We start from the raw sequence: 26768 nt of genomic DNA, 5'->3' as shown, positions 1-26768 counted from the left end.
ATGCACACCATTTGGCAATAAAAGGGAACTGCATACGAAAAAGCACCTGATATCTGTAGCAAAATATGTTGGTGGATCGTTGATGTTTTGGGGTTGTTTACCACTAAGTAGCAGGGTAGTTTAGCTCACAACATGTTTGCCTCTGCCAGGAGATTGAGACTTGGCCTTGGGTGGACCTTTCAACAAGACAATGACCCCAAACATATATCAAAATCAACACAAAAGGTTGTGGGATCACAAAAGAAATGTTTTACAATGGCCACCACAGTCTCCGGACTTGAACCCAATTGAAAATCTGTGGTCTAAATTGAAGAGGGTAGTCCAGAAGAATGTAGTCCAGAAGAATGCTGCATGGAGTAGTCCAATATCAACAAAAAGTGTGCCAACCCTCTAAACGGAGAGGCTTGGTGCTGTAATCCACTCCAGGGGGGGCTTCACAAAAAAGTTATTTTAGGGCTGCCAATACTTTGATACCTGCGGTTTTGCAGAACTAATCATAACTACTTGATAAAATTGTGGTAGGTAAGTGTTGCTGCGAGAGTAAGAGTAATACATGATATGTACTTTCGGGCTTGTTATATGTATTTGATATATACATGTATGCTTGTATAGCAAGAGCACTGTGTATATTGTATAGCACACAATTAAGTGTCTTGTTTTGTCTGTATTGTGTTTTTTTCTTTTTCTGTTAGTTTTATATCATTGAACCTAAATTGTATGTGTACACGTTATATGCAAGGTCCAGCTGGTCTCAGTCTGTGTTCCTTGTTGAAATAAAAGTTTGATAATAATGTTTTGTGCTTGAGAAAATACTTTGCTGTAATGAAAATAGGGCTCCAATTAAAGTATGATTGAGCCCAAAACATGGTTAATTATTCATGTTGTTCATTTTCTGAATACATACTGAATACAAAAACTTTTGCTTGAGTTGACTAAGTACAATTTAAAAGTACTCGGCAGCGTCGGATGTTTTCACCAGTTTAGGGAAATTTAGTTTAGTGGTTTAACCACTTATCAATGAATAAAAAATAGTGAAAAAGTGATCACTTAAGGTCTCTGTATATATAAAAAAAAAAGCATTTCTATATTTGTGTGTGTGTAGCCTACGGTAGCAAACATTTCAGATATAGACTAACCGTTTTCGTTAAGTTTTCATGAAGATTGTGCACAATGACAATCAAACGACGCGCATAAACCCAAAGCGTCCATGAAAAAAAACATGATGATTGCCCTCCATCGCATTTTTCCCTTCATCTAAGTGGTTTCACAAACTGTCTATCCTTTATAACCGCCCACATTTTTGCACGTTCCCGTGCCTTGTTTTTGAGTTTTATTTATGGCCGGCGCACTCCCGATTGCCGAGCTATGGTTTGTCTCGCACTGACATCATAGCGGATTACAATGTCACATATTTTGGATGCACCACGAAACACCGATTGTACAACCCGTGAGAGAATCTTCGTTTTTATTTGTGTTATTTTAATCAGAAATTGAAATATTTTTCGCATGACAATAGTTGGGGAAAGGAACGATGCATTCAAGGTATGGCGTTATAAAAGCAACCCAATTTGAATTGTGCATTATGTTGTGCAATAGGGGAATTCAAAAATTTAATATCCCGTTAGGCATATGCAGCCTACGTCATTTAAATTACGGTTAAAGTGGCAATGGCATATGTTTTTCTGCAGCATCACAAATGAAATTACATTGTTAAATATGAATTCAACTGCGTTTCTGCAAAGAATGAAAGCCTCAATGTAGATTTGTTGGTGCTTGATTGTTTACTACAGCGTAATCGATTTTGTGTATTATAAGACAAACCCCTGTAGTGCTGCAAATACGAATAAAAAAGTTGTTGGGGTTAGGAAAGCTCCCGCATTACGTAATAACTGACCAGCTGTTTTAGAGACGTGCACGTAAAATGAGGATAATCATTTTAAACTCAATCCCTCAGCCAGCGTAACGTGCATCACGATCTGGGGCTCTTGGTGTGATGTGTCATCTAGTTTATACCGAAGCTTGCTTGACAATTTCCCCTCGAAACTTCCCATCACCTGTCCCATTATTTCAATTCCACCACCGACAGTGTCTGTCCAAACTATCGACATGCTTTGGCATAGACTTGAAATGCAGATGAACATGGCTGTTTAGTCATATATTGTATGTACAACACCTCCACATTAAACACACTGTAGGAGACCTTATTACATGTTTGGCCACGATTCAGATTAATTTATTAAAGTAATGTGCACATGCACCAGGTGCACCAAGTGCTGCCAAAGTAAAACATATAGTCATTGAATACCTACTCTGGGTCTTGTTCTTACTGACACCGTATTTCATCTTGATCTGTGTGCACTTAGCGCGCTACTTTTGACTATAGTGCTCATTGGGCCCTATGAATCAATTTGGGACACAACCTGCAGACATTCCGAGTAACCCTAAACAGGATTCCACCTGATTCCGTTGTCCTTCGGCAGGTCCGCGTGAGGGAAAGACAGAGAGAAAGGCTCAGGCCAGGTATGCTGCGGCGTCGGAGCGCATCTGACTCTCGCGGCGTGCTCTTTTCATCTGGAGAGACCTCCGACAACGACTGTGAGGTAACAGAACGGGGCAACTGTGTCTGTTTGAGAGTTAATAGGCAACTGGGACTCAGGTCTCATTGTGTGTGTGCATATGCGGCCGGGCAGTGTTTCCCAAAGGGTGTCTGTCTGTGTGTGTGAGAGAGAGACACAGACAGTTAATAATGACGTCAACAGAGGCGCTAACAGAGAGACAGAGATGTTAATAGTGATGGACACTGTTAGGGTTGGGCTCTAAACAGCATGTACTTTGTAACCTCCACTGCTGTGCTGCTGTCCAATTAGTTATGGGCTGATGGCTACAGATAAATCATTACTACTTCCTGCTCTCCCTCTCTCTCTCTCTCCATTTTTTTCTCTGGATCTCTCTACCAGTTTTACACTTGAAGTTGAGTTTCCTTGGCGAGGGTGGACAGTGAAGACTTCTGAGGAGCAGAATCAACAAGCTCTGCGTAATGAAATGCTTTGAGTGAAGGTGTTAACGTTCACAGTTAACCATCATTGTAAATGGCAGCTGAAAAGTACCAGCTGGCCTGGTTGTTGTACCCAAGTTAGGAGAAGGTCCAGCGGGACCACGACCCAGTGATGGGCTGCAGATGGAAACAGAAAAGCCTTACACTTTTGAGTAAAACACTAGGCTGAATCCTCTTCAGATATGCATTATGGTTAGAGATTGTCTTGCAGACACACAATTTGTCCCTCTCCCATTAATTTCTTGTAAGCCTGATACAGTTTCTTTCTCTTATATGATTTCTGTTCATCGGCCCCTCTTTCATACCACTTTGAACACATTTCACACTGTCTTTGTCCCTCTCCCATTCATCCCATACATTTTCTCTCATTCATGACTGTTTAAGACTGACTCCGTTTTAAACACCACTGTCTTTCTCTCTCTGTCTCTCTCTAGATGGGGGCGAGTTGTGGAGAGGTCGGCGTAGTGTGTTTGTGTGGTACTGGCCCCTGCCCACTGTCCTCTGAAGCACGTACATCAACGCCAGTACGAAGTGTGGTTATGTTTTTGTTATGTAACAATAATGTTATAGTCAAATCCAAGGCATCAGTCAGCCTGTAAAATATCGATTTTTAGTTGGTCTTGCAATGGCTCTGCTGGAATACATTTGGTAACTTAATTTCAGTCTTTCTTCATCTATGCATTTAATAGACACAGTTCGGTCCGGTAATATTTGGACACTGACAGTTTTCATAATTTTGTCTCTGTACGCCATCACAATGCAATCGGAATAACAACCATTTTCAAACACAGTCCCCTTATTTCAGGGCTCAAATGTAAATGGACAAATTAACACAATCATGAATTTTTTGTACTTTGTTGAGGATCCTTTGCAGGCTATGACTGCTTGAAGTCTGGAACGCATGGACATCACCAAACGCTGGGTTTCCTGCTTTGTGATGATTTGCCAGGCCTTTACTGCAGCTGACTTCAGTTGTTGTTTGTTCATGGGTCTTTCTGCCTTAAGTTTTGTCTTCAGCAAGTGAAACGCATGTGGTGATCGGGTTGAGATCTGGTGACTGACTTGGCCTACGTCTTGAAGAGTGTTGTTCACTTGGCTGGATGTTGTGAAGGGGTTTTTCTTTACCACTGTTGTCTTCCATGGACGTCCAGGCCTTTTTGTGTTGTAGAGCTCACAACTTTTTTCCTCAGAATGTACCAAACTGTTGATTTGGCCATGGCTAATGTTCTTGCTATCGATCTGATGGATTTGGGCGAGGTCTGCAGCCTAAGGAGGGCCTGTTTCACATGAACTGAGAGCTCCTTTGACCGCATGTTGTGGGTTCACAGCAACAGCTTTCAAATGTGAATGCCATACCTGGAATCAACTCCAGAACTTTTACCTGCTTAATTGATGAAGAAATTGCCCACACCTGTCCATGAAACAGCGTTTGAGTCAATTGTCCAATTACTTTTTGTCCCTTGAAAAAGAGGGGGCTACATATTAAAGAGCTGTAATTCTGTAATGTATGAGAATACCCTCAAATTAAAGCTGAGAGACTGCAAGCCCATATTCATTATTTAACTGTAACCTGAATACATTTTGGTAAACAGCCAAAATAACAAAACTTGTGTCAGTGTCTGTAACTGTAAATATTCCTTCACTCTTTTTTTCTTTCTCTATCTCTCGCTCAGGACGCACTGAAATGCGAACACTGTGTTAACAACCGAGTGATGATTACGAGGTACTCGGAGGGATACGGCACAGAGGTAGTGCGTGTGTTTTGTTCCTTCAGCAATACGAATGACAAAACCTCGCTGTAGTTTAGCGACAACACTGGTACTGCAGATCATTTTGAACGGGGCACGTGAGACAATCAATAACGCAAGTGTGTGTTTCCGGCATTCATGTGCGGAATTTGTACGATTTGTTTTTGTGCAGGAGGAGTGTGTTCTGTCGGACCCTCAGGGAGACAGCGACGCGGACGCTGACATCGAGGACACGGACTGCAGGTTCGAAATCCCCGCGCACGCGCCCCTCAGACCGAAATTGCATGCATACGCAGTCTCCACCTAATATCCGCTTCATTTGGCTACTGTCTTTCGACCGGTCCAGACTGCACGAGCCGGGTTCTCTCCAGCGTATCAGCTCGCGGAGACGTAAGCGGCAGCGAATAGCACGACAGGACACCACGGAGAGTGAGGACGACGGCGGGAGGAGTCACAGAAGTCACCGCTGGAACCTCAGACTCAGTCCCCACCGGGCCCACAACAGAACCATTCTGGAGGTAGGCCAAGAAATCACAAACTGACCACAAAAAAACACATTAAAGCACACCATATAATAAGTCTCTCTTCTCCCTCATGCCTGTCTCTTCCACTCTCTCTCCCCGCTGAGCTTTCCTTTTCCTTTTTCACTCTCTCCCTCTCTGTTTCTAACTCGCTTTCTCTCCATCTCAGGAGAGTATATCACAGGTCAGACCTCTGGTTATCTGTCGGCCCAGTGTCGGAGACGGTCTGGGGCCTCCAGTGGAAGAGCCCAGAACTTTCCACAAATGGCTTCTGTCCCTGTGGCCCTCGTCCCTCTCGCTGCCCGTCATGCTCCTCCTCTTCCTCCCCCTGTCTGTCTCCTTAGTCATCTTCATCATGTCTTTCTTGCTGCCTCGGGCCAGTACCTGACCGCACGTCTCGGTAACGTGTTTATTGAGTCTTTTTATTATTCACAAATCACCTCTTATCACACCACGGTTTCCATTGTTTGTGCGTTAGAGTGTGAACGAATCTTCTTAGACCGTTAGGCTGAAGGCATGTTATACATGTACATTTAAATTTGGTCAAATATATGACATTTAAATACCTTAACTGTACAGGACCAAAAAAACGATACAATACAATATTTCCCCTAATAAGGGAAGTAACAATATTTGTCTTCAGCATGGGTGTCAACACATGTATTTAACCAGATTGTTTTAAACATAACCCTTTTTCCCCATAACAGGCAGCTTGAAATTTTCAGATCTCTCTTGTCTTTGACTATCTCTCTCAATCTATCTATTTCAGAATAGGAATTAAAATGATTAATCGCTAAGTACATTTATACTATGGTGCAGTGCTTGACCTGGCCCGTAACGGTCTGGAATGATGCTGCGGTACTTTTAATTATAGGCACACAGCGTTCCGGTTCCTTTTTTAGGCAAGCCTTATGAACACACACAATTTGATGAACGTAGTCTAGTGTGTGATTTGTCAGTCCCTGCACATATTCCATCCCAAGTCAAGCGCTGCAATGGTGTTTTGGTGGCACACAACGTGAAGCCAGAACGTCCTTTTCCTCTCCCCGTCTTTCTCCATCATTTCCAAAAATAGACCTCTTGCATATAGCTGCTTATGCTCAGGATGGTTTGAGGGCGGCAAGGGTTTTAAGGTCACATTTTGTAGGCTCAACATAAGACATTTAAAAAAAAAAATACGATTAAAAAAAACTATGCAATCTACTCTTTTTACCCCACGCTCTCCCCTGAAATCTCCTTTTGATTCTGTGTTCCTCTCTCCCCTCTCTTTCTTCCTGGTCTCTCCCTCTATCAAGAAAGATATCCTGTGATATCCCTCCTTCTGCTCTCTCCCCCTCCTCCTCACATCCGAGGTCTATTGTCTGAACCCAGGGGAGCCATAGATTTGAATTAGAATAGCAAGAAGCAGGATAGCACAGGCACGGCTAACTCTATTCAGTGACTGTATGAAAGTAGAATGTATTTTTAGATGGTAAAGACAGAAGTTAATAAAAAGATAAAATGGTCAACTACGTAAGCATGGAATGAAGTGCTCATACATGTCTTGCCCTGTAAGTTTTTGTTTATGAAAGGACCATTAACTTTTGGGCGTAAACACAACTGTTTCAAATTGTCTGTTTAGCTTGTATGAAGGATGTGTTTACCCACGGCTTATACTGTATGTTTGAAATCCATTGCATGCGGGTGTTGTTATTATTAACATTAAGACGTCTTTAATTGTGAAAAAGTACCTTAATGTATCCATGGGTTTATGCTTTAATGTCTTTACCTTCTGTCTTAGAATTGTCTTGAAATTTTTTCGGGCTTCTTTTCCCTACCATGTACTACATTTGTCTTTATATTTAATTGTGGGGCAAATTTATAAAATAAAGCTATATAGATACATTTATGTTTTTATAGGCAACTTATTCTTGGGACCTGCAGTACATTAAATTATACATAGAAATGATTCCCTTACACAAAAACAGAAACAAATAAAATAACGCACAATACAATACAAAGCAACATACAAAGGCAAATGTTTTGTTCAACAAATACTATCTAATGGCAGATGTGGTTCGGTAGGTCCATTTCTTTAAAATCTATCAAACCCACCTGGTGTGTTATTACTTTCGTTTTTCTTTTGGCTTTCAGACATTATAAACGGCACCCATCTTTCTGTATGTAATTAAATGATATTGAGAGAACAGTAAGATGCTACAATGCCATTGATAATCTGATAGAGCTCAGAATTCCATGCTCAGGCAATAACACTACTGATGTGCCTTCTAGTAAAGACAAGATCCCATATGTTTTGGAATCAGTGTTAAAATGTATGAACTTACTGTAAGTCTCTATGAATAAGAGTGTCTTCTAAATTACTAAAATATAAATGTATTCATTTTCTACAGCTAATAAGATTTCCAGTTTTTCAGGACCAGTCCTAACACAGACACAAAATACACGTAATATTCTAAACGCTGTCTGGAAAATCCCTGGTACTTAAGATTTTTCACCCAACAAAGAAATCCCAAGTGTGATAACTTTATTGTATGTATTTTTCCTTGGCTTCTCTGACTTTTTGTCCAATATTTGAAATAAAATGCTACCATAACATTTTATCTACCCTGTATGTAATTTTGCATGAATTAATCCCCTTTGACAGCTTATTATAACATACTCAAGCAGATTACAATTGTAGGTTGTAATGAAGATCTACTATTACATTGTTCTATGACTCCCCCTAGTGTTGAAACATAGCTAATCAGTTGCAGCTTTTCAATTTGTAACGACATTCAATAGGTGGTGAGAATAAGACGATGGAAGATGAGCGGTGAGCATGTCATATGTTTATCATTTCTCCCCGTTTCTTAAAGTTACAAAAACACTGAAGTGTTTTATAAGCCACCTAGAATAGGACACCCTTCTTTTATTTATTGTTCCAAAGCTATTGATGACTTCACCACACAGAAGCATAACCTTTGTCTGCGGGGAGACTCTTCGATACTCCTGTGTGATGATAACCACACTGTCCTGGAATTAAGTAAAATTGGACTGATTACCTGGATATTTGTATCAAATGTTCGTTTGGGGGATATTACCTGTAGTGTTTAAAAAGTAGCCGTCACACTACTTTCTAATGCAGCCTGTCTCTCCCCAACCACCCAGTGTTTAGCTGGATTGTGCTAAATGCTAAATGCTTCTTTTCTTTAGGGTCACACAAATCCTTTATACTTTGCCTGGATACCTGTAGTCTTTTTCCCTGCCATATGACATTTGTAATTATACTTTTGAAAGCATTTCTATGGAATGGTGATTGGTAACGTCACTGAAATATAATCAAACTTTGGGACAACCATCATTTTGATTATATTAACCCACCATAAACTTTAATTTTCTTCAACATCCTCCAGGTTTTGGGTTAAAAGGACTTAATTTTGACTCTAACTCTTAATGCCAATATAATCCCGAATTCTATTTATATGAACCTGAAATTTAAAAGGCTCAGCATGGCTTGATGGACACCAATCGCTCATGAATCCATGAACAAAACCATTTCCAAATACTGATTCTCAAACATAGGAAATGTCCATTCTTCCCTTTCAAAAGCATTAAAATCTTGACTGTATTTTTGACAACATATTATATATCATGTTAATGTTACAAAAACACAATCCTCAGAGGTTGAGTAATTTAATTTACAAAGTAATTTCTGACTTAGACCTTAGTGCAGATGTTTCTAACCATAGAAAATTACAGCCATGTAAGGATGCAGAGGTTTTGCAGTGGTAGCAAAATGTTATTCCCAGTAATTTCTACTCAGATATTCCTTTTTAAGAAGATTAATGACAACAGTGACTGAGCAGGGAAGAGAAAGAACGACATGATAGTGAGGAGTAGGAGGCGAAGCACTGAAAGAAGTGAGGGCACTACTCCCTACGAAACAGCATGCGGACAGAAGGGCAATCAAGGTTAAATAAAGAAGAGACAGCCTGAACCATCAGGTGGAAGATGACTCACATAAAGGTACTGTACCCACACATTCTCTCAAAATGGGTCTCTCTCACACACACACACACACGCACGCACACAAATCAAGGGTACAGTAGGTGAGTCCTGTAAAGAGGTGAGTTACTTAACACAATTCTCGCTCCTCTCAGCTAATCTCCATGGCAACCGTTTGATTCCTGCAGAAAGACAGGCTTTTTCATAACTAGATTGAGGCTTGCCAGATCTGAACCACCCACGGGGGCCAGTTAATAAAACAACATGCACATCCGCCGTGTCACCGCCTCATGAAACACATTCATCACAATTCATGTACTAATCTTGTTTTTCGCTAACTGGCAGTAGACATTTGAATTCAATTTGAATGAGTTACAATAGAGGGCTGTGGTCTTGGATAGTCTAGACATGAGAACAGTCTTTGGACATCTTAAACAGACTCCAATGCCCCCGTAACTGCCCTTCACGTCTTTATTCATGTCTAGGTCAAAACATGTATAAGACCACAGAAAACCTGAGCGGAGAATCTTTCTTTTATTTCTTTCGACAGTTTTGCCTGTTCACTGTGTCATATTAAGGCATAAGTACAAGCAGTGGTGGGCGCTCTTCTCTCATGACGTGACAGTCAACAAATCAACTCCTACAGGCTCTTGTTATGTTGCCCCTGAACTACTGCCCAGTTATGCGGCCTGGTGAAGCTGAAGGTCATATTATACACGTGGTGTAAATGTAAATGACACGCATGTCCGTGTCTGGGCTTGAAGGTGGGGGAGAGATTGATTGCGGCACTCTTGGTCTCTGTAAGGGGTGTAGAAGCTTGACGGCTCCGAGCTGTTGGATCAGGGAGTTTGGCCCAGTGTTTGGTTACATATCCGCACCACACAAGGAGTGCAGACAGGGGTCTCTTCACAGCCCCCCGGTCCAGAGCCCAGGCTGGGAGTGGCACTGTCTCTAACAGGGCCATGCCAACCTGAAACTCTTTGCCACCCCAGATAACTCGAACTAGCAATAACAGATAGGACTGTTATTAACTGTTTTTCATGCACATTCATGTTTATGCATATTATGTTTGTTGAGTATTTCAGCATGGTGTTTATGTTGGATATTGTGTTATTAAAAATATTATTGTATGTATTATCATTTTTGTTTGGAGGTCTGGAAGACAAGCAGCTCCCTAGGCAAAGAGTAATGGGCATCCTAGTAAACAAACTATGGACAAACAATGATGTCATGATATTTTGACATGAATCTATCTATAAGATATTTAATAAGGGAAGTAACTAAAATGTGTAAAAACTGTAAGGCCCTCAATGTAATGTCTAATCACAATTATAACATCAAATGATTAGAAACATTTTATTTTTCAGAGCTACACCAAAAACACCTAAAAACTACATTATATTAACATACTTTGAATGTGCATCAGTAGAGTAATAATGAAATGGGTATAATGTAAAATGTCTAAGATAAGGATGAAGTGTTTGGTTTTCAAAATGATAAACAAGCCTTCTTGACTTCTTGACCATTACCCATGTGACCCCTACTTCATAATGTTTGGCTGTGGAGGATCAACACATTTCTGCTGACCTTCTGGACATGCCGTACTGCCACTGATCCCCTAGTCACATGCCCCAGAACCCACTGGTAGGTGGCCAAGGCCTCGGCATGCCTTAGAGAAGCTTTAGGATTGGGGGAGCTCAAACAAGCTCCAGACCTAGTCTAGAGAATTTCCTTTTTAAAAGTTGACATGTAATAAACTGTGATAGGGAAATATTCACAAAGATTAAGAAAACTAAATGTGTAAATGAAATGTATACATTTTCTGCAGTTAGTGGCTCTACAACTTCTCTCCATTGGCAAGCACCTAATAAAGTTACCTGACATTTAACTTAGCAAAAATAGAAAAAACTGGACAATGATTTAACCAAACCGGGACATATGTCCTGATATTTGCAAAGTGTTTATGTACCATTCGCTCAAATTAACAAATAAATCAACATCAACAAGAGAGATAAAAGACCACCCTCACAGGTTTACTGTGAAATATGCTCTGTATGCCTTCAGGATTATATATAGTGACTTGATTAGTCCTGGAGGATATATAAAGGGTCCAGGCAAACAGGAGTAAGTTTACAGAAGGAGAGAGAAGGGAAAGACAAGCCAGAGGACCCCAGGAGTGGAGATTACAGTAAGACCACATACAGTCAATAGCACAACTAAAATTTGAACACAGGCAGTGTTTGGACATTGATAAAACTGTGCTTTTCTGGTGAATTTCTTAAACAAAGCCTGTGCAAAGTACATTACCCAATGTTAGTTTAATGTGGGAAGAGATTTTGGCAGTTCTTGGCTAATGTTTTTCATATGTAATATTAATAGATGTTAATTTAGACTGAGGTTGAGGAATTTGTTTTGACAAAGGCAGCTTGTTGTTTTTGTCTTTGTTGGACGTGATGGCTTTTGCTGGACCCTCCATTCAGAGGGATTTTGAGAATCTATGGAGACAAGAGTTTAGCAAAGAATTAAGGGCAGAAGAGCATGCATGGGAGGGCAGTGAAACAGATAGTGACTATCAGGTGAATGTAGAAAAAGAAGATAAAGAATATGAAAGTCTCAAAAACAGTGAAAAAGACATTGAAACAGAAACAGTTGAAGAACAGGAAAATGAAGTTCAAAAAGTAAAAGAAAAGTGGGAATATGTTGAAGAGCTGATAGGTGAGATAGAGCATTTAGATTTAGTAAGGGTATACAGTAGGGCCTGCTATGCCAGAGAAATGTTCCAAGCCCTGAGGCAGTTCAGGGACTCTTCTCTCCTTACTGACCTGACTCTGATCACCGAGGATGGGCAGTGTCTCCAGGCACACTCCCCTGTCCTGGCTGCTGTCAGCTCCCTGGTACACCAGAGACTGCTCACATGGGACGAAGAGATGGAGAGGAGAGAGAGGAGAGATGTTGACGTGCACCCCGAGATATCCATCAGTCTGGGTCCTGAGGTGGTGAGCGAGGGGCTGGCAGGGGTGCTGGAGTTTGCCTACACTGGGACCATAGAAGCTCTGAACCGAGACACGTTGGCAAAGATACAAGCAGCAGCTACAACACTAGGGGTCCCCAGAGTTTTAGAACTGTGCTGTGAAGAGGAGAAGATAAAGACAGGAGAAGAGAAGGCAGAAAATGAGGTTTCTGTTGATGATCAGATGAAGCTCACTCTTCAGTCCATCAGACAGCTGTGGAACGACAGAGTGGGCTGCGATGTGGAACTTGAGATTGGTGGGACATTATTTCATGGTGAGTTGACTGCCGTCAAAAGCTATCTTGACAATGCGCAATGATAGGAGACTATACACTAATGAGCCAAAACATTAATACCACATGCCTAAAATGCTGTTGGTCCTCTGCATCGCGCCAAAACAGCACAAACATGGCAAGGCATGGACTCGACAAGACCTCTGAAGGTGTGATATCTGGCACCAAGTCATAAGCAGCAGATCCCTCAAGTCCTGTAAGTAGCAAGGAGGAGCAACTAGACACTCTGTTGGTTTCTACCAGACAGGCTAACCTTTGTTGCCCTCACGCATCAGTCTAGGCGCCCAAAGACCCTGTCGCTAGTTTGTGTTTTGTCCTTTCTTTCTCACCCCTGCTGACCCGAGGCACCCCACAAGCCTTGCCGTTGCAGAGATGCTCTGACCCAGTCGTCTGGGCATAACAATTTGGTCCTTGTCAAAGTCACTCAGGTCTTTTTGTCCTGCCCATTTCTTTTGCATCCAACATGTTCACTATGAGAACTGATTTTTTGCTTACCATCTACCCAGACCTTGATATGGGCTGTTAATTAGGAGATGATTAACATTATTCATGTCACCAGTTAGTGGTCATAATGTTTGGGCTCATTAGTGTATAGTACTGTGCAAAAATATTAGGCACTGAAAATGTAACTTAAGACATTTATTTGGATTAGTGTTCATTTGTAAAGAAATAATATATGTATTTACACTAAAACACTTACTACCCACAGAAAGCCTTAGCTCGACTTTGAAGTGCCTAAGACTTTTGCTGTATAGGTAGTAATGGGTGTTCATCCGGGATCAAGCCAATTACATCATACATGTTCATAATGGTAACAATAATTTGAGCATGCAATAATACCATGTTATAAAATAATACGAAAAATAATCTAGTATGATGAAATATAATTATATTTGAAATTAAAATTAAGAAATGAAATAATGGCATTAAATGATAAATATTAGTTGTATTCATGGTTTAAATACAGCGGATATAAAAAGTCTACACACCCCTGTTAAAATGCCAGGTTTTTGTGAGACAAAGATAAATAATGTCAGAACTGTTTCCACTTTTAATGTGACCTGTAATTCAAACTTATGTTTGGCAGGTGTGTAAGTCATTACACACCTGCCATCATTTAAAGTGACTCTGATTAATCACATAAAAAGTTCAGCTGGGAGAAGTATCCAAAAGGTACAAAATAATTTCCAAAGCATTAGATAAACCATGGAACACAGTGAAGACAGTCATCATGAAGTGGAGAGAATATGGCACAATAGAAACATTACCAAGAACTGGACGTCCCTCCAAAATTTATGAAAAGACAAGAAGAAAACTGGTCAGGGAGGCTTCCAAGAGGTCTACAGCAACATTAAAGGAACTGCAGGAATTTCTGGCAAGTACTGGCTGTGTGCTACATGTGACAACAATCTCCCGTATTCTTCATATGAATAGGCTATGGTGTAGGGTGGCAAGATGGAAGCCTTTTCTTACAAAGAAAAACATCCAAGCCCGGCTGAAGTTTGCAAAGACAAACATCAAGTCCCCCAAAAGCATGTGGGAAAATGTGTTATTGTCTGATGAAACCAAGGTTGAACTTTTTGGCCATAATTCCAAAAGGTATGTTTGGTGCAAAAACAAAACTGCACAACACTGCACATCACCCAAAGAACACCATACCCACAGGGAAGCAAGGTGGTGGCAGCATCATGCTTTCAGACTGTTTTGCTTCAGCTGGAACTGGGACCTTAGTCAAGGTGGATGGAATTATGAACAGTTCCAAATACCAGGCAATTTTGGCACAAAACCTTCAGGCGTCTGTTAGAAAGCTGAAGATGAAGTTCACATTCACACATCCAAATCCACTAAAGCATGGCTTCACCCGAAGAAGATTAACGTTTTGGAATGGCCCAGCCAGAGCCAAGACCTGAATCCAATTGAACATCTGTGGGGTGATCTGAAGAGGGCTGTGCACAGTAGATGTAGAGCACTTTTCCAAAGAAGAATGGGCAAATATTGCCATGTCAAGATGTGCCATGCTAATATACTTCTACCCAAAATACTGAGTGGTGTAATAAAATCAAAAGGCACTACAACAAAGTCTTAGTTTAAGGGTGTGCACACTTGATGCAACCAGGTTATTGTGAGTTTTATATTTGTAATTTTTCCCCCTCAAAGATTTCTGTTTGTTTTTCAATTGAATTGTTTTCGTTATAGGTCACATTAAAGGTGCAAAAAGTTCTGACATGATTTATCTTTGTCTCATTCTTTTACATTACAAGAACCTGGCATGTTAACAGGGGTGTGTAGACTTTTTATATCCACTGTAAATAATGTAATACATTTTTGGAGATTCTATTAAGATATAACAATATATCCTATATACCCTTTTGTCTGTAACAATTCACAGGTCTAATAATAAGCCAGTAAACAATAAAGTCTTTATTACATATCTAATAATACATTATAAAGGATGATTGTTTAGAGCTAAATGTTGGTTATTTGGTTACCGAACCCTCGGTAAGAAAGAAAACATGCTGGGTTATTTAGACTTTTGGGTTGCATGAATAAACGTAAATGTTGGATTTCCCCAACATTTTTTGATATTCTTTTTACCCAGAAACGGGGTCCTTTTAAATATAATCAATTTGTTATTTTCAGAAAGTGTGGCCTATTGGGGTTGTGGCTTTACAGTATTTTTTCAGTATTTAAACACTGAGAAAAATATTCCCTGAATATTATTTATGTCTTACATTTTTGAACATACAATGAATTACAAAATTATTTCCCTATCCAAGCTCTAAGATGTGCACAGACCCTTAACGGACTAAAGCAAACTGCATCATTCTGCATAATGTTCATGACTAAAACCCCAGAAACCCAGGATTTGTTTCAGTGTAAATTCAGATTTGGTATGTTTAATATTAGCAACACTTCTGCCTTTGTGGGATGCACAGGGGTATGGTCACTAGTGGAATCAGGAGGAGAGGCCTTCAGGTGTCCGTTTGAAAGCTGTAGATGAAGTTCACATTTTAGCACGACAACGACCCAAATCAGAAATGACATGTTTTCAATAATGTTTTATTAATGAATTTATGCTTTTGATTGCACCAGACACAACCCACTTGTTCGATTAGTTGTACTCTATATTTATGAGCTCTACCCAGTTGTTAATTTGGTCAATATCCAGGCTGAAAAGATTATTCTCTAGTCAATCCTATACACATGGCCGGCCCTAGCCTTTTTGGGGCCCTAAGCAAAATATGATTTGGGGCCCCCCTCTTCCCTATTGGTCCAGGGGTCACTCGCAGACTGGGGCCACTAGAGGTTGGTGGCCCTAAGCAACCACCTATGTTGCTTATGCCTGGGGCCAGCTTTGCCTATCCATACATTGTATATTTGGGACTATTTAATAAATGTATGGGTAAAAGTGCACAAACAACATTAGCAACTATTGCCTTGTAATAATGATGTTTTAGTTTATATTTATATTCAGTTTTTATTATTGATTGGGTCACTACAGACCCAAATCAGTCATTCTTTTTATTAGTTCTTTATAGAACTTTAGAGCTATGAAAATAAGGGACTGGGTCACAAATGAGTCCATAGCAACCACAACATGAAAGCCTACATTAATAAATAAAACATGTAAATATTAACAAAAAACTCACAAGTTGTACTAGTAAATATTTTGTAATGTTATCGTGGGATACCAGGATATTCAAATGATACCTTAAAATTATGAACTCAGTGAAATAATGCATTTTCAAGGTAATCTACAAAACATTGTTTTTTTCCCCTTACATAAACTGTCTAGCACTCAACAGCTGGATATGTGGACCAGCTCACTGAAGACAGATGGGGTAGAAAATCGTATGGAATGTTATGAAAGGCCTATGCACCTGCAATTGCCTATGAACGTTGCCTAACGTTATCATTATGCAAACCCAGGTATTTAAAAAGTTAATAGAAAAAAACAGATGATTGGAGAATTCCCTTTTTTGCAACTGAGTCCCTTTTCAGCAGAGATAAACAAAACAAAATGTATGTCAACTTGCAACATGTAAATGTCCTCATGAAGCATTTATTCAAATAATTGATCTCAACATTTTCAAGTTATCGTGGTGCATCTGTTTCATCTTAGCAATGCATGCGGAAGTGTAAAATTGACGTCGCTTAAAGCGACCTTCGCTTTGCAGATGCGCCACTTTTGTTTGCGGTACTCCATGCCACATAAGATCACTTTGAGTTCCTAATCTGACACTCAGGCTTCTGATGATAAACACCGTAATACATTTCCTCTTCTCTCTCTCTCCTCAAAGTCCACAGAGTACTCCTGGCCGCCAGTAGCGACTACTTCCGGGCAATGTTTACCAGCGGTATGAGGGAATGCCAGCAGCTTTGTGTGGCACTTCCCTTCGTGGAGGCCGATGAGCTGGAGGCCCTGATTGATTGCTCCTATAGCGGGTCTCTCCTCCTCAACTGGGCGTGTGTTTTTGAAATCACTGGCACTGCCCTTCAGCTGCAGTTTCAGTGTGCCCTTTCAATGTGCTTCAGATTTCTGAAAGAGGAAATGGATGCCCGCTCTTGTCTGGACGTGGTCTCCTTCGCTGAGGCTTATGGGATTGTTGAACTAACTGAAATAGCAAATGACTTTGTCTTGAGACACTTCCAAAATGTGGCATCTACCCCAAAATTCCAAGACATGCCAGCCGAGAAGCTTAGAAAATACCTGAAAAGCAATGCACTTTGTGTTCCCTCTGAGCTGGTGGTTTTTAAGGCCGTCTTGGACTGGATCCAAGCCTGTCCCAGCCAAAGGATTGGACTTACTAAAGAACTGCTGAATAATGTATACTTTCCTCTTATGACCTTCACAGAGTTCAAGGAAGTTAAAAAAGCTAAACTGTGGACAGAACACAACATGGAAACTCTCTACCTTACTATACTGGATAACTTTTGCTCCTACAATGATGCACCTGGGACTCTGTGCAGGGTCTACCACCCCAAGGACATACTAGTCTTGGTAGGTGGAGATCAGATCTCAGTTGACTTAAGCCGGCGAATCCCCAGCCTAGAAATGTGGATGGTGAATTCTCTGAGGAACTATACGGGCATTGTGAAAAATTTAAAGTGGAAGTTGCTTGGAGAGATGCCAACGATACCAAGATTAAGCCACGAGGTGGCAGTCCTTGCAGGGAAGTTGTACGTGGTTGGGGGACAGTATTATCCCGGCAGAGTTTTTGTTTTAAACTTGGTCTCCAGGTGAGCAAAGACTCCTTGGGATGTAAAAAAAAAAATACATTATCAATCTACATTTTCTCATATTTATATTTTGCATTATTTTCATATTTAATTTATTTTTGTCTTTCAGATATGATCCACATCAGAACAGCTGGGAGCGACTGGCAGACTTGCAAGAGAAAAGGTGTAACTTTTCCATGGTTGTGCTGGAGGGGATGTTGTATGTCATTGGAGGGGATACTGATCCAGAAATTAACCTTGACAGCGTGGAGCGTTACTGTCCAAACACAGATTCCTGGAGGTATTGTTAAAATTTGATAGATCTGGAGGGAATAATAACACTAAATTGCTTGAGGAAGTTAAGGATGGTCAACTAGATGATTGAACAATTCAAAAGATGAAAACTGTTTCTTTTTCTTTTCTAGCTTTGCCCGACCCTTGGATATGACCTTGAGTTGCCATGCTGCCACAATGCTGGACGGAAAAATCTTCATCTCAGGGGGATATCAATGCAGGTACCAGTGTCTCTCGACAATGTTCACCTACGACCCTGACAGAGGAACTACCTTCCTGGCAGAGATGAGCCAACCTCGAGCCTATCACTGCATGGAGACTTTAAATGGCCATATGTACGTGGCAGGAGGACTCACTCTAGATGAAAACATGACATCTATCAACCAGTTGACCTGCGAGGTCTATGACCCCGTTACTGACACCTGGAGCGCCTTCCCGAACCTGCCCATCCCCCATGTTGGGGCTGCCTCTGTGGTTCTGGAGGGGATGTTGTATGTGCTGGGAGGATACTGTGAAGAGAACTTCAGGGAGATCAGTCTGGTGCATCGTTATGAACCAACTTCACATAACTGGCAGAACATGGGCAAGATGCCCGGACCCAACAATGAAACACGAGCCTGTCTGCTCCACCTGCCTGACCATTTAAGACACTAAAATAATGCTGAGATATAGAGTGGCACAGTTATAAAAAGTGGCCTAAGCCCCGAATATTTTGTGATCCTAGCAACACCTCTGCGATTAGGGTTTGGGGTTGGCACAAGCGGTGGTCAAATGTTCCTGGAGAGCAGCCAAACTTGTGTGTTTTTATTCCAACCCTAATGTTAAAACGCAATACTAATAATTAGCTTATTATAACGAAATACATGTAAATCTGAACAAGGCTTTACTCTTTCATGACCAAAAATGCAAACATGATAACCGTCAGCACTGTAAATAGGGCTTGTTATTCTTGTTTTGATAGATGGATAAATGGTTTTTACAATATTCATACCACAAAATTAATCTTTTTACTTGCAGTATTTTAGGTTTTGGAATGTCTTTAGCTCTCAATTTTTATTGTGAAGCTAGTGTATATAATTTATGTATTTAGAACCGTGTACTAGACACAGATCCAAAAAGCAAGGTGTCTTCTGTTAATGACTGCTCACCATCTTGTAGATGCTATTCTGAGATCATGAAACAATAATAGTAAAGCTAGTGGATTTGAATCCATTCATTATAAAGAGCGAGAAACAGTCAATCACAAAGAAAATCTAAAAAACTATACATTACGTTGTGCTTTTTTCTGTTTTGGGTTCTATACTACAAGTTTAGATTTTGAAGTATATACTCTCAGCTGTTATTTGAAGATACTGATGTATGTATACAGAAATGACAATACTGTATATTTTTACATTTGAGTCATTTAGCAGATGCGCTTAAATCAGATCCAAAGCGACTTGCAGTTAGTTAGGGTTGTTGTTGTTTGAACTGGCCTTTTCTTATTGGTTTTCTTTTAAATTGTAAGAAAAAAAAAACTGGTGAATTGGCTTGTAGTTTGTTTGCATTGAATCATAAACTCAAACCATCATAAAATTGTAATCTTTTCTCAGTTTCAATGGGTCATCAGAAGAGATGATATTTAACAAGTAATATGTTAGTCATTTGGAAAACTTAGTTGCTGTCACTCTCCTCTCCTAAACCCACACCTCCCTCGCTGCTATATATTTCAGTAGAATTGTTAAAACATTGTTCATTTCTGTCCTTCTAATACAGCATTGTCGCATTAGCTTGTTGGTACTTTTTTTATGACTGGGTCTCTTTAGTGATAGTTTTGTCAATAGGTTTACTATGATTTAATTTTGTGAAGAAAATATACAAATATTTTTTTCTTAATGGGATCTCATGATTGTTTAACTGATACAATTGTCAGATTAAGTGGAATTTTTTGACTAAGTGTAACAATCACACAACTCAGTGGTAATAAGTGAAAATACATAATATACAGTGGGTAGAATAAGTATTTGATACACATTGTTTGCAATTACAGAGATCATACGTTTCCTGTAGTTCAAGACCAGGTTTGCACACACTGCAGCAGGGATTTTGGCCCACTCATCCATACAGACCTTCTCAAGATCCTTCAGGTTTCGGGGCTGTTGCTGGGCAATATGGACTTTCAGCTCCCTCCAAAGATTTTCTATTGGGTTCAGGTCTTGAGACTGGCTAGGCCACTCCAGGACCTTGATATGCTTCTTACGGAGTCACTCCTTAGTTGCCCTGGCTGTGTGTTTCGGGTAGTTTTCATGCTAGAAAACCCAGCCACGAACCATCTTCAATGCTCTTACTGAGGGAAGGAGGTTGTTGGCCAAAATCTCGCGATACATGGCTCCATCCATCCTCCCCTCAATACGGTGCAGTCGTCCTGTTCCCTTTGCAGAAAAGCATCCCCAAAGAATGATGTTTCCACTATCATGCTTCACAGTTCGGATGGTGTTTTTGGGGTTGTACTCATCCTTCTTCTTCCTCCAAACACGGCAAGTGGAATTTAGACCAAAAAGCTCTATTTTTGTCTCATCAGACCACATGACCTTCTCCTATTCCTTCTCTGGATGATCCAGATGGTCATTGGCAAATTTCAGACGGGCCTGGACATGCGCTGGCTTGAGCAGGGGGACCTTGCGTGCGCTGCAGGATTTTAATCCATGACGGCGTAGTGTGTTACTAATGGTTTTCTTTGAGACTGTGGTCCCAGCTCTCTTCAGGTCATTGACCAGGTCCTGCCGTGTAGTTCTGGGCTGATCCCTCACCTTCCTCATAATCATTGATGCCCCACAAGGTGAGATCTTGCATGGAGCCTCAGACCGAGGGAGACTGACCGCCATCTTGAACTTCTTCCATTTTCTAATAATTGTGCCAACAGTTGTTGCCTTCTCACCAAAGCTGCTTGCCTATTGTCCTGTAGCCCATCCCAGCTTTGTACAGGTGTACAATTTTATCCCTGATGTCCTTACACAGCTCTCTGGTCTTGGCCATTGTGGAGAGGGTGGAGTCTTTTGATTGAGTGTGTGGACAGGTGTCTTTTATACAGGTAACGAGTTCAAACAGTTGCAGTTAATACAGGTAATGAGTGGAGAACAGGAGGGCTTCTTAAAGAAAAACTAACAGGTCTGTGAGAGCCGGAATTTTTACCGGTTGGTAGGTGATCAAATACATATGTCATGCAATAAAATGCAAATTAATTATTAAAAAATTTGATTTTCTGGATTTTTGTTTTAGATTTGGTCTCTCACAGTTGAAGTGTACCTATGATCAAAATTACAGATCTCTACATGCTTTGTAAGTAGGACAACCCTACTTATCAAATACTTGTTCTCCCCACTGTAACTGCTGTAGTGAAGCAATGACCAGTTTCCTCCATGGTCGACCCCATCCTCAAAACATGGTCAAACCCATCCTCAAATCAACAACAAAAACCTACTCACGATTCTTCCATCCTTATATCAATTTTTGCTACTGTTCACTTTTACAATAAATTCTGGGTCAGCCAGCTACAGCACCAAAATGCTCTTAAAGGCAAGGGCTCAAGTGAGGTCCTGCCATGTCTCAGAGGTCCTGTACGTGAGTCTGCTTTCCTACCATCTGAACTACTATAAGAGGTAAGCTTTCCAGAACTACACTGCATTCCCAGCATATGACCACTCATTCTACTCTGACTTCCTTCACCCACTGCAAGGCAAGCAATAGCCAGATGATACTGACAATACGTTCCAAAGCATGACGCCTCTGTCTGGCACTGCAAATGCTGACCTTGTGTAACCAGTCACTGGGTCTTTTGAACAGTACGTATGGATAGAACAGCACATTCAGGGATATTAGATATGAAAGTGTAGCTATGTAGGATAAAAGGTTCACAAGTAAATGCATTCAGATAGCTAACACTACATGGCATTTTTTTATCATCATAACATTTGACATTGTCAGTCATCATAGTGTTGTCAACATATCACTAATGGGGTCAAGGTTACTTCTTTCATGAAACTTCATTTAGACATATATCTTTAACCTCCATATAAAATATCAAGTGAATTGGCCTTACAGTTTATGATGACATTGTCAAAGGTTATTCAAAATATTTAAAATTGTAGAAAAAAACATAGTGTCAGCCAATAAACAACTCTGGGAGAAATTAAGAGACCACTGCAATTTTATTTTCCTTTCTAAAAAGGTTGAAAAGTAAAGTTTTGAGTGAGGAACAGGTGCAGTGGTCTCTTATTTTTTTCCGCAGCTGTATGTTTTTGAAGCAAAATAATCATGACAAATTTGCAGGACTATACTCCGTGTGCGCCATTGGCATGCACGATGGCCTTGTAGGGGATGCGATCTTGGATTAGAAGCCGGAGTTCCACATCAACAGCGAAGTGATGGCTTGAGGATATTGTGGACAAAAAAAGTTCTCAGCATAGTTTGAAAGCAATGGTAAAGGGGTGTTATTGCAGCATGTATGGCTGCCACTGGAGCTCATCACTTTTCATTACTGATGATGTAAATGCTCATAGCAGTAGCCAAATTTATTCTGAAGTGCACAGAAACCTATTGTCTGCTAAAGTAAAATACAAACATACTGCCTTAGTAATTAGGGATTTTATAGGCAAAATATGGTGTTTTAATTTTATGAATGAAGGAGTGTAAGGAATTTAAGGCAGAAGTACCTTAAAAAAAATAAGGTAACACTTTACTTGAGAGTGACATTGTCATGATACTGTCATAGCTATGACATGACACATGAAGGAATTAGGAACGTTTATGAATGTTGTCATTAGATGGCATAGTTTGGGATTTCTTTGTTAGGACAACTTGACATTAACTAAGACAAAGTATTGTGTCAATGTCTTTGTTATGACAACTTGACGTTAACTGAGACAACATCACCTATCAATGTCTTTGTTATGACAACTTGACATTAACCAGGACAACATTAGATTAGATTCAACTGTATTGTAATTGAACAAGTACAGTATAATAAAATTGAAGGAGTAGGGTAGCATGTGCAATTGAAATGCAGGGATAGCAGCAATGAGGTTCCTGAGGTAGACACGTACCTGTAACAACTGAAAACCTCAGACTTTGCAAGGCAGTGTCAGAGTCCAGTAGTACATAGAGTGGGTATGGTTAGTGATGGTTCAGCAGGGTTACAGCAGATGGAAAGAAAGTGTTCCTGAGCCTGCTTGTGTGGAAATGAAGAGACCTGTACCACCGGCCTGATGGAAGGTGCACACTTATGCAACCAGGTTATTGTGAGTTTTTATTTTAGAATTTTTTCCCCTCCAAGATTTAAGTTTGTTTTAGGGGACCAAGCAACAAAGTTGCTGGAACCCTTTTATGTTTGTACGTTTTATTATTATTATTACTATTATTCTCCAGGGCCATTTTCAGAGGTCCATAGCTCGGTCCCCTCTGGTTCAAAACGCTCCAAACTTTGCCTGATTGTAAACGCTCCAAACTTGGCCATCATGGTACCCATACTCCTCATGGTGGCGCTGTAGTACTCAGTCAAAAATGGAAAAAGTGAAGCTCAGATCTCATGAACCGAATGTCGTAGAGACACGCAACCAAGTTCCAGATATACCCCTTCTCATGCTGACCAAAAAAGTCTCTGGGGTCTTTCAAATTCGCCCCTTGGATTTTCCTTCATTTTGAATTTGGTGAAAAACAGGTTAACGACATCTCCTCCGGGACTGCTGAACGGATGTGCATGCCGTTTGGTGAGAAGGACCTTTGAACCATTATCTTTAAATGTTATATAAGGAAAGTTGATACCTCAAACAATATGGCTGAAATCTTTAGACGTCCATTAAACCCAAATGGAACATCAAACAGCTACGAAACGAAACAGACTCGTAAATGTGTCTGCTAGGAATGGACATGAAAACTCCCATACAGAAATACCGCTTGGGGGCGCTATAAACATTACAGATGTTTCTCACGATTTTGCCGTAGGATAAAAACACACTTAAACGACATTTCCTCCAAAACAACTTAATGGATTTGGATGACAATTGGTGTAAAGGACGACTGGACCATTGTCTTTAAAAGTTATATTATTGTAAATGTTTCTGGTGGATTTTCAAAATATGCATGTGTATGCTATTTCGGTTATTATAGATCACAACCCGGTGAGACTATTCAGTCCAGGAGCCAGCCCTGTGGTGTAGTGGGAACATCCCAGTCCTTCAATATTGTAACCCCAGTTTGATTCCCTTCTCAGACGTTCCAAATTTTGTATCTCATAAATGCTTTTCCACTAGGTGCTTTTCAGCCTTCACACAACAATACATATGTGAAATACCATGATTTTCATTTATTTGCGAGAATAATTGTATTACGTGACACTTTTATGCTGTTATTGTTTTCTAAAGAAAGGAACCAGCCATGGAGTGATTGGAGTCAATTATTTTGTTATAAGTAGGATGTATAGCTATCCATCTATAATAATCTTTGTACTACAGTACACTTTAGTTCCGTTACAAACATTTTGTTGCCAAATTTATCTCAGCAAAATTGTAATGGCTGGGGTACAATTTACATTTGGAGAGGATAGACAGCTGTGGGGACAACCTGTAGCCCCTGTGGTGTAGTGGGGACATCCCTGTTCTGCAATATTCTGACCCGTGTTCAATTCCCCTCTGAGATGTTCTAAATATTGTGTTTCAGATATGTATATCCACTCAGTACATTTCACCCTTCACACAACAATATATATCCCCTCTGTAATACCATGATTCTCATATGTTTAGGACAAGAATTGTTTTACGTGGCCCTTATATACTGTTATTGTTTTCCAAAGACACAAATCAGCCATGAAGTGATTGGAGTCACTGTTTTCGTTATAAGTAGGATGTTTAGCTATTAGCTATATAGTCTTTGTGCAAGACTACTCTTTAGTTCCGCTAATAAATGTTATTTTGTCCACGTTATTTCAACAAAATTGTAATGGCTGAGGTAAAAGTTGCATTCTGCTGTTTAAATAGTGTAATGATTAAAGACAGTCTGCCACATAGAAAACCAGGGATTGAAACCTGCCAGCCACTACAATATTCATCCCTCCTAATCGCCTGAACTAGGATTGCCTGGTTCCTTTTCTGGTTTCAAGGTCTTTTTGTTTTGATTTCCTCTTCTTCGATTGGACATCCTGACTACTAGCGGCATTGAGAATTTTTAAATTGCAAAACACCTTGTGTGTCTGTAACAAGGCCAAACATTCAAGGTATGTAAACTTTTGATCAGGGCCATTTTGGTGATTTCTGTTATCATTATGATTTAAAAAGGAGCCAAACAACTATGTGATAATAAATGGCTTCATATGATCACTATCCTTAAATAAAAGACAGTTTTTTGCATGATCAGTCATATTTTCTAAATCAATGCCAATATTCCACAATTTCTGCCAGGGTGTGCAAACTTATGAGCACAACTGTATACTTGATACTGGTTGTAATATGTGAACCAAATGTTGTTACAATACGGTGTTCCTCGACAGATTTGTTTGTGTTAACCTTTGTCCATAAAGATCACATATCAAGTTTTGTTCAAGTATCTTATTCCTTAGCGTTCACGCCCCTTTTTCCTACATTCGTGACCCAGTGTTTGGCTGTGGAGTAGCAACACAATTCTGCTGACCCTCTAAGAATGCCATACTGCCACTGATCCCCTAGTCACATGCCCCAGAACACACTGGTAGGTGGCCAAAGCCTTAGGATGTCTTGGTGAAGCTTTGGGAGTGGAGGAGCTCAAACAGGCTCCAAGCATACAGTAGAACATTCCAATATTCATAGTTCTAGAGTCTTGACCTTCTGAGCTTTGAGTTGAGATAAACATAGAGCACCGAACTGCTTAAAGACAGAGAAAACCTAAACTTTGAGAGGAAATCTTTAGGATAATGGTTCTCAAACTAGAGTCAGTGGACTCACTACAGTTTTTACAAACAACAGATTAAGCACATAATAAAGCTTTTAAACTATAACATTGTCCTCTCAGTCTCATGGCAACATATGTATGGAAAGGCAGGGTGTTTGTCTCGAGAAATCCATCGACAAGAATATGTCCCTGAGAAATTGTATAGAATTATGGTAGTTTGCAATTTCTCTGCAGTGCCAGATAGTGGACTTCTAAATTGTTCCTTTCCAGGACAAAAAACTTTTTTGTTTTGCCAATAACTGCCAAAGTCAGTGGAATACTCCTTTAATGCCATTTTAACATAATTCAAGTGGGGTTTGGAAATAAGGGGGTCCCTGATATTTGCTAAATCACAAAAGGGTACTGCCCCAAAAACAAACAAACAAAAAACACTACTCTCTGGCATCTTTTATTTGAAATCTGTACATAAACATTTATTTAAAAACAGTCAAGTGTATTTGATAACGATGAACAAAAGAAAACAACATATTCCCTACCATGGAATGACTTTAAGAGATGCTCTGAGAGTATATATAGCTCCTTGTTTGATGGTGGAGAATGTATAAAGGGGATTTATAAAGGGTTCTGTCAAACAGGAGCCAGTGCAGACAACAAGAGTGAAGGGGGAGATTGTAGCAGGGTCCTGACAGTGTTGGGAGGGGAGAAAAGAAGACTGCAGACTATCACAGAGTCAATGAGATAACTTAA

General features: G+C 40.2%; 2 protein-coding genes across 5 annotated transcripts; both read left to right on the top strand.

Moving 5' to 3' along the window:
- The first annotated feature begins 1337 nt into the window (after positions 1 to 1337).
- On the top strand, positions 1338 to 6500 carry si:ch211-63p21.1. Of its 4 annotated transcripts, none has more exons than XM_034290377.1 (7): positions 1338 to 1542; positions 2481 to 2600; positions 3490 to 3579; positions 4729 to 4803; positions 4976 to 5046; positions 5150 to 5321; positions 5494 to 6500. In XM_034290377.1, the coding sequence occupies exons 1-7, from the start codon at positions 1507 to 1509 to the stop codon at positions 5710 to 5712; spliced, it is 783 nt and encodes a 260-aa protein (XP_034146268.1). In that variant the 5' UTR covers positions 1338 to 1506; the 3' UTR covers positions 5713 to 6500. The 4 variants fall into 4 exon arrangements, with proteins under 4 accessions (XP_034146268.1, XP_010864236.2, XP_034146270.1 ...); XM_010865934.3 differs by having other exon boundaries at positions 2478 to 2600; XM_034290379.1 differs by lacking the exon at positions 1338 to 1542 and adding an exon at positions 2958 to 3034 and having other exon boundaries at positions 2489 to 2600.
- Positions 6501 to 12083: 5583 nt separating this feature from the next.
- On the top strand, positions 12084 to 19887 carry LOC105007122 (kelch-like protein 33). The gene is made up of 4 exons (XM_010865938.3): positions 12084 to 12593; positions 16913 to 17852; positions 17962 to 18132; positions 18257 to 19887. The coding sequence occupies exons 1-4, from the start codon at positions 12236 to 12238 to the stop codon at positions 18777 to 18779; spliced, it is 1992 nt and encodes a 663-aa protein (XP_010864240.2). The 5' UTR covers positions 12084 to 12235; the 3' UTR covers positions 18780 to 19887.
- Positions 19888 to 26768: the final 6881 nt, after the last annotated feature.

This window comes from Esox lucius, chromosome 24 (genome assembly GCF_011004845.1).
Source record: "Esox lucius isolate fEsoLuc1 chromosome 24, fEsoLuc1.pri, whole genome shotgun sequence".
NCBI lineage: Eukaryota > Metazoa > Chordata > Actinopteri > Esociformes > Esocidae > Esox > Esox lucius.
This window is presented reverse-complemented; position numbering and strand designations above follow the sequence as displayed.